The sequence below is a fragment of the Ananas comosus genome, linkage group 4, assembly GCF_001540865.1.
Source record: "Ananas comosus cultivar F153 linkage group 4, ASM154086v1, whole genome shotgun sequence".
NCBI lineage: Eukaryota > Viridiplantae > Streptophyta > Magnoliopsida > Poales > Bromeliaceae > Ananas > Ananas comosus.
This window is the reverse complement of record NC_033624.1, coordinates 2,113,966-2,121,946: the sequence shown is the minus strand read 5'-3', so window position 1 is coordinate 2,121,946 and position 7,981 is coordinate 2,113,966. Positions and strand designations below refer to the sequence as shown.

The 7,981-nt window shown below is 32.0% G+C and overlaps 1 protein-coding gene and 1 long non-coding RNA gene across 4 annotated transcripts; one reads left to right on the top strand and one right to left on the bottom strand.

Moving 5' to 3' along the window:
- Positions 2,548-5,925, bottom strand: LOC109709592 (phytochromobilin:ferredoxin oxidoreductase, chloroplastic). Of its 3 annotated transcripts, none has more exons than XM_020231892.1 (8): positions 5,790-5,925; positions 5,473-5,592; positions 5,104-5,198; positions 4,857-4,950; positions 4,626-4,757; positions 3,973-4,077; positions 3,592-3,642; positions 2,548-3,012 (listed from the first exon to the last, which is right to left on the bottom strand). In XM_020231892.1, exons 1-8 carry the CDS (start codon positions 5,883-5,885, stop codon positions 2,836-2,838), a joined length of 870 nt encoding a protein of 289 aa, XP_020087481.1. In that variant the 5' UTR covers positions 5,886-5,925; the 3' UTR covers positions 2,548-2,835. The 3 variants fall into 3 exon arrangements, with proteins under 3 accessions (XP_020087481.1, XP_020087479.1, XP_020087480.1); XM_020231890.1 differs by having other exon boundaries at positions 4,857-4,914; positions 5,790-5,900; XM_020231891.1 differs by lacking the exons at positions 5,473-5,592; positions 5,790-5,925 and adding an exon at positions 5,279-5,394.
- LOC109709594 lies at positions 5,899-6,621 on the top strand. The gene is made up of 3 exons (XR_002216151.1): positions 5,899-5,984; positions 6,353-6,409; positions 6,518-6,621. It is a non-coding gene; the product is annotated as an uncharacterized LOC109709594 (long non-coding RNA).

Sequence of the window (7,981 nt, the reverse complement as noted above, 5' to 3'; positions counted from 1 at the left end):
CAAATACAAAAATACAAAATCATAAACATAGGGGGATAATGTATAAATAGTCCTCGCAATATCTTTATATTACACTCCGTATAAACTAGCCATAAACAATTGAGACATATTTGGTTCATGATTGAAATAAGAATGAAAGATAAAATTGAATTGTATTAAAATGAAAAATAAAATTACGAATTATCAAAAAATATTTAATTTATTATTAAAATAAAAATCAAAATGAATAAATGGAACATCCAGAATTTTTCTAAAAAATTTTTATTAAGGGAGAGGAAAGTAATAAATGAAGAGCAAATAGAGATGTTTGTTAGAGAGAATTTTGAAATCAGAATTTAAACCTGTGTAGGACTATAACTAGATTTGATCATTTCCATTTCAGAGTAAAATGAAAATCAAAATTCAATTTCGGCACACTAATTATTGAAATTAATAAATTTCATTCTAATTTTACGATTTAAAATAGGTAAACCAAATAAACTCTTAGACCAAAAATAAGTAAAACACGTCTCTCTAATTTTACACAGAGCCTGCAAAAGTTATACATTGTATGTAGTCCCCAAGTTTAAAATAATGACCGGAAAGTACTTTGGGTCCAAATGCGATAGGAGAATAATTGAGTCACTATCCACACATTTTGCGCTACAACTAAGAGAAATTTTACTTGTTCACTTCAAAAAAAAAAAAAAAAAAAAAAAAAAAAAAAAAAAAAAACTAGAATCTGGATACGGTTCGTTCTATGTTATTGCTGTTGTCGCGTGTTTTGTTGCCACGTATTGGAACTGGAATATTCTCTCGGAATCTTTGTGTATTATACGATTTGGACCAAGTATTTGAAGAGCCTGTTTAATGTAACTATACGATTACATGTACTGATCGTGTTGTTTAGTATAATTTCATTAAGTAATAATATGAGAAGCACTGTGCTAAAAGTACTACTGTAGTTTCATTTTGCAATAGAGTTTCTTTGTTTGAGATTCAAAATGCCATTTCAATTTACAGTGATGCCAAACCACTAGCCTTTTCTCCTCCTTTTTCCTGCAAGTTCTTTCTAAAGTTTGTGTTGTTAAAAGAAGAAATAAAAGTGAAATCATAATAAGCAAGTTACTTGATTAATGATTAATCATTTGCTTTAATGAGCTTTATTACAAAATAATTTTGAATGATTCGCGTGATCATATTTTTATTTTTAATCAACTGCACTGGATACGGTCACTAGTTCAATAAATTTTTTAACTGAATTTAGATGTGGAGCAGGAGAAAGAACTTTGGTGCCAACTATCCCAAGTCATTAATTAATTAATTAATGTAGTTGGCACAAAGCTCCATGTGTGATCAATGCCTTATTGCCTTTAGAACTACTTACTATGTTCCCAAACTAATAAAATATTTTGGCAAGTAGGAAAAAGAAAAGGAGTAAAAATGTATTATCAATGAAGAACATGCCTTTGTCCAAGCTTTTGACTAGTTTAATCAGAACACAAAAGAGAAAAGGGATAGTCCATCAATAGATGAGTATAAAATCTATGGATCCATTGAACCTTGCAATAATCACTTGTTATAAGCTATGGTTCGATTTTTTTATTATTATTATTCCTTGCTTTAAATCAAGCTTTTCTTAAACAGCTATTTATTTATTAATTATGGTACTCTGTTCTACAAATCTTGTTGTCGTATTCTTAAGTATATCCTCCTTAACCCACGTGATAATGTGGTCCCATTTACTAAGAAAAGATTCAAAAATTAAAAGCATAATAATCTTACTATGCTTAAGAGTTGGAAAATAACAGTAAAATATTCAACAAGCTAAAACTCCAAAAAGTTTTCACTATGGTAAGAAAAAAAAAGAAAAAAGAAATTCAATTGAGTAGCATAAAACATTTACGTAAAATCGACTACATAAAATGTATTTTGTCAAAGAGGATAACACTTTTGTATAAGCTCCAACTTCGCGCAACAGATCTTAAATTTCATCTGGTTTTGAGTAACACATTTGGTATAGCTTCAGTGAAGTGATTTCACTCTTACAAAACAATTAATTGAATCATTTTTTTTTTTTCCCAAGGATTCAAGGATTAGGGAGTACAGTTTGGTATGATGAAACTTAGAGTGTCTTTTCTCCTATTAGTTTGTCTTTTATGTTGGACCATTTTGTCTTACTTGCACATGGAACTAAAAATTGTTAGGTGGTGCATCCACACAAGATCACAATAGCCCTAATTTTCCTACATATCTGGTTCTAGAACCTTCAAAAGCAAAAGCATCCACATAGTTGAGCAAAATTTCCAGTTACTTCAACTAACCCATTTTTACTTTTTAATCTATTTATTATTGAACCCCTGGATGAACCAAACTTCATGGTTGACTACTATAATTCCATTTTTCTGACTTTTACTTCTCATAAGAGGTACATGATTTTTCTGTAGATATGTAAATCTCTTTATTTGCAATAAGAAGTTGCCAATTTGCCATTGCAAATAAATTTAAATCAAACTTAAGCAGTGTTGACATAAATTGATCCAACATAAAGGATTTTCTGACCCCTACTATGATAATTTAAGATCAATAGATGTAAATCATCAGCTGAGAATACAGCATGCCTCCTAAACATTATTTGACACAATTGTCTCATCTTTTATAAGCTAACAATTTTCCACAAACATTACCAACAATAAAGGGGCCGAAAGAGATTAAAAAGGTACCAAGATGGGAAGATGGCTTTACATGAAGAACATGGAGACTTTTAATCTACAGAACTTCTACGAAAAATCGGGGACAAAGCATCACAATATCAGTACAAAACTGCGAAGAGCAAAATTTTACAGCAAAGTGAGTTCACCCACCTGTGAATTCTCCTTTAGCATCCCATGGCCGAGTTTCGTAGGACTTTCCGATCATACTCCGCTTTTGGTTTACGCCCCCGTCTTCGCATCTATATTCAGGAAAGTAATCCAAAAATGTGTTGGTGCCCAGTGTGTCAACTCCTTCGAATAAGAAGTTCCGCACCAAATCCTAATGCATCGACAATCACAATAAGCCAACAGGTTGAAAGCAACGACGAGCAAACAAAGATATAAAGTAATGCACCTGTTTGGCCTAGCTTTTAGAATAACTTATCTATTCTTGAGCCCTTTGGAAACAAAAGGTCGTGGAAAGCTAAATGAGTTATCATGCCCAAAAGCGAAAAGTTTAATTTGAAATTTCCACTGCTAATATAATAGAATATTGTTTGGTGATATAAATGAAAATGTTTTCTTTTTTTGGAGAAAAATAGCATACTACTCGCTTCCTCCATTTTTCTTAAGAAATGAACTTAGTTGGAAATGTAAAATAACTAGGCTTCGATCTTTTGTGAAAAAGTTATTAATTCATTTCTAATAAGTCAAAAAGTTATTAGCTCTTTTGTGCAGCTCTACTCGAACGACACTTTTTCAAAAGCTTCTGCCAGGAGACACAGGCCCTATGCTCTTCCTCACAACATTGACAAAGGTATTTCTCTCTCTCTCTCTCTCTCTCTCTCTCTCTCTCTCTCTCTCTCTCTATGTATATATATATATATATATATATATATATATATATTGATAAAGGTACCTTAGCAAGACTCTCTCCGACCAGCTTCTTTAGGAGTGGATATCCAGGATCCTGTTGTATGGCTAAATGTTAGCCAGGTAACACATTATTGAAGACAAATTGAGTTTAAATAATTTCACAAATTAATAAGCCAATTTGATGATGGAGATTGAAATTATTGAGAACAGAATTATCAGGAAAATCATGAAATGAACATAAAGAGGGGACTTGAAACCGATAATTGTCCACAAAAGCATGAGTAAATGAAATATTTAGTATTCTGAATGCTCTGAAGTTTCAGCGACTTTTATCTTCTGAGAACCGCTTCCCAGATTTGGGAGCAAATGACACTTATTATAAAATTATTATGGGTTTCAAGGTTGAAGCGGCAATTAAAAGAACCTTTTCTGCTCTCCATGTGAGATACTTGTGCTGTGCTTCACGATTATGGAGTATCTGAGGCACATCTTTTTCTTCCACTGCTTCATCCATCAACTCAAGCCATGCCTGTGCAAGTTCAGACACATACTGCAGTCAAAAACAATGAAAAATGTAGGTACCAATACTCAAACATTTACAGTCCCAGAAATATTTGAAATGATATACGGTTCACAGTTATCTGAACATTTTTCAATAGAACATGGGTAAAAGAACTCAAAGCGTAGCAAGAGATAAAACAAGAAAAGAAAAGGAGAAAAAACAAAGACATAAATCCAATCCAAGGAACTTAAACTCAATCCAAACAAGATTCTCTGAAATTACACAATAACATTTTCTTCAGATAATGCTTACATCCGAAGTTAAAATTTATCTACTCAAAGATCGGTAACAGATACTATGGGCTTCTAAGGTCAATGTTGCAAATGGCATGCCTCAGCTATACAAAACTCCGCGACGACTAGTATGTAATCTTTTCAAAGTCGGTTGAAATCCAGGATCAACGAGGTTTTTCTCGCCTGGTTTCAAACAGCTGGAGCGAGAAGTTTGAGCGCGATATTTAACCCAGTAATGAACGAACTTTCGCCGGTGCTAAATATAAGTAACCGAGTCTGTACCTTATAGTAGTCCACGAAAGCTGAATATAGGTCATCATGCTTGTCGCGGCTAGTGCTGAACGTAGTCCAAATCACGATTGGCGAGAAAAACTTCATGGACTCGCTCGTAATCTTGCCTCCCCATGGGAAAAGCTGCATTCTCTCTATTAAAAACACGAAGCTAGCTAAAAATAGTAACACTCTACGAACATAGCGAGCGCGTGCTCGGTAGCAAAAGAAGGATTTTGATACCTCGGCGTACTTCTGGCCGAGGGGCATTAACTTCTTAAAGTACTTCTCCTTGTAATCCCTTTGTACAGTGACATCATACAAGGGGTTAAGGTCCCTACAAACCCCCAAATAAACTACTTTATGAAGATTCTAATAAGCAAGAGAAAGAAAACACACTGAATAATAATTCATCTTCTAGCAGCATTAATTTATTGATAAAGAGGCATCAAATTGATAAATATCAGCTCATTGAGGTGATGAAACTTACAAAACCACGATACTCCGACTAGCGGTGGCGAAAAAGTTGGCGCAAAATATCGGCAGATCGTACTCCGGTTCAGGGAATACTCCGAAGTCGAGAACCTGTCGAGATCACCACCAATTTTGAAATATAGTGGGAATGCTAAGAGCATCAATAAATAGAAGAGTTCTCGTGGGTTTACTGTAATGCCCCGACTTCTCAGGAGGTCACCCATGCTAGGACTACTCTCGTTCTACTACATCTCTTAACCTCTTGGGTCTAACCACCGCCCAAAATATTTAAGCCCAGTTAAGAGTTTAGCCCTATTATATTATAGGTTACATGTAGGACTAATCTTCAGATCAAATGGGGAAAAAAATGGTGTTTTAGGCTTACCCGCATCGCATTATCATCTGCGATCGCCAAACTGCGGAGGAGTCTAATTTTGGGGGACTGGAATGAAAGCGCGGTGAGAACGGCCTTGTTGCCGTCTTTGGCCTTGATGGATTTGAACTTCTAAGCAAAACAAAACACACACACACACAAAAAAAAAAAAAAAAAAAAAAAAAAAAAAAAAAAAAAAAAAAAAAAAAAAAAAAATTTAGAAAACAGAGGTGATGCGATAAATGAGATAATTATTATACAAAATTTCTCCTGAAAAAAAGGCGTTTAAAGAGATTGAAGCATATGAGAAGAGAGAGAAAGAGAGTGACCTGGGAGGGGAGATGAGGGGTGAGGGTGGTGCGGAGTCTGGTGTGGTCGAGAGCGAAGTCGACGAATTTTTGGAAAGATAAGCCCGAGAGATCCATAATCCTCTCCTCTCTCTCTCTCTCTCTCTCTCTCTCTGTCTCTCTCTCGCTCTTGGAGTTAAAAGAGGAAAATTGGAAAAAGTGGGGTTCTCTGATCTGGTAAAGTTTACCAGCTATTGTTTTTTTTTTCGAGAGATACGTAAAACGCTATCCGTTTTATTTATTTTATTTATAAATAAATTTAGTTGAAAATATAAATTAATTGAAATTTGAACTTGAATCCGGGGTACAAATCATCAAGCCTTTTGCCATTTGTTCTAGAAACGGTGGATATTATATCTTAATCTATTGTATCATATTTGCATCATAAGCAGCAATAATAGATTAATCATATTTTTTAAAAAATATATATAATAATTTTTTTTGAATTATGATATGCTAGATTAATTTAAAATAATTTATTTGACTAGTTGAAAATACTCTGTTATTAATATAACTGATGTATTTTAAAATTTTTTATGTATAAGGCAGATGATCGGGCATAGGTACAGTCCCCTACCTTTGTTTGGATTTTTTTTCACCAGGTAGGAGTGGGTTCATGGCAGATTATTTATTTTTATTATTATTTTTCGCACTGACTTATTATCCTATTATAGAGACAAGTTAGAAAATAGTAAATTTTTTTATATCAGGAGAGAAGCGAATCGAGAGGTGGAAGGGATCGATCCACCAACAGTTCTATTTCGCGAATCAAGACTCATTCGGAGCAGGCTTTTTTTTTTTTTCTTCTTTTTCCCTAACTCTTGATTATTTTTTTATTCTGAGTGAATTAAAGTAGAAGCTCTATAAACTCAGATCCATTTGCATTCCTATTTTGTAGTCAGTTTCCATGAAAAGTAAAACCTTTTTAATGAAAAAAAAAATCTAGGATGCAGCACTCATATTACTGATATTGTGTCTCCAAAAAATTAAATTACTTCTGTGGAATTCACCTGTCCAATCATGATTTTGAAAAAAATATTTTTATCATATATTTTAAAAAAAATAAATGTGATTGATTGAATATAAATAACGTGATGTAGTGGTGTATAGTAGACTCCCTCCTTTTTGATAGGATATTTTAGTCCACATAAAAAAGAATACAAGGAAACGAGAGTGGCTTTGCGCTTTGGTTGGAACAAAGGATGCACTACCGAATTATTTATAAAAATTTTATTCATCTAACTTATTTCCACTTTTAATTTAAATCATCTTAAAATTGAATTTTTCTCTTTTAATGATCTAAATTGAAAGTGCTCTTTTTTTTTGAGAAATATCTAAATTGAAAGTTGAAATGAGACAAAATATGATAACGGAATGCCTGATGCACAGCACCCACCTGTAGCTCCTTCCGTAGGAGCTCAGTTCAAATGAAAAACAAGTTTAAAAACTTTTTTTAAAAGAAAAAGAAAGTGCTGCAAATTATTGGATGCAAGTAATAATATAAAGATCAATAGTAATCTGAACAATAAATATAAAATCATTAGTTATGTTAAGATAATCAGTAATACTATATAATGCGAACCAAATGAATCCTTATTATTTAAACTACTCAGCCACAAAACTAACTACATTTAGCTCTAGTTATGTTTTGAGCTGGGCCTTTTCGGCTGCGTTTGGTTAGAGAACTAAATTTTGGAGAACAATTTTTGTTGTTCTCGGAAACAGAGGATATTCCAATATAAGATAGAACAATTGTAAATTTATATTTGGGTGCATTCGAAAATATTTTAGAGGATATTCTTAGTAGCGTTTGGATAAAAAGTGTAGAATAATGTCTAAATATAATTTAAAAAGTAAAATAATGAATTTGTATTAGTATATTTTATATAAAATTATTTTTTATAGTAATTTATAATATAATATTTTATGTAACAATTTAATTTAAAATAGTATATTTATAGTATATTTATTCTACTATATATAATAATAATTTATTTTATATAATTAATTCATAACATACGTAACGATATCCTTATAATTTTAATTAATAATAGTATAAATTTCAATATAAATTAAAAAAATATATAATGCATAAAAAAATAATTATATATATAATAATTAATATAAAATAAAATAATTAAATATTAATATTTAAATAATAAAACTTAATAAAA

Excerpts from the sequence above, each read along its gene's own strand:
- LOC109709592 (XM_020231892.1), bottom strand. The coding sequence starts at position 5,885 with ATGGATCTCTCGGGCTTATCTTTCCAAAAATTCGTCGACTTCGCTCTC. Across the intron at positions 5,199-5,472 it reads CAGATGATAATGCGATGCGG|GTTCTCGACTTCGGAGTATT; the intron begins GTAAGCCTAAAA and ends TGATCTCGACAG. Across the intron at positions 4,078-4,625 it reads CTTTCGTGGACTACTATAAG|GCATGGCTTGAGTTGATGGA; the intron begins GTACAGACTCGG and ends GAACTTGCACAG.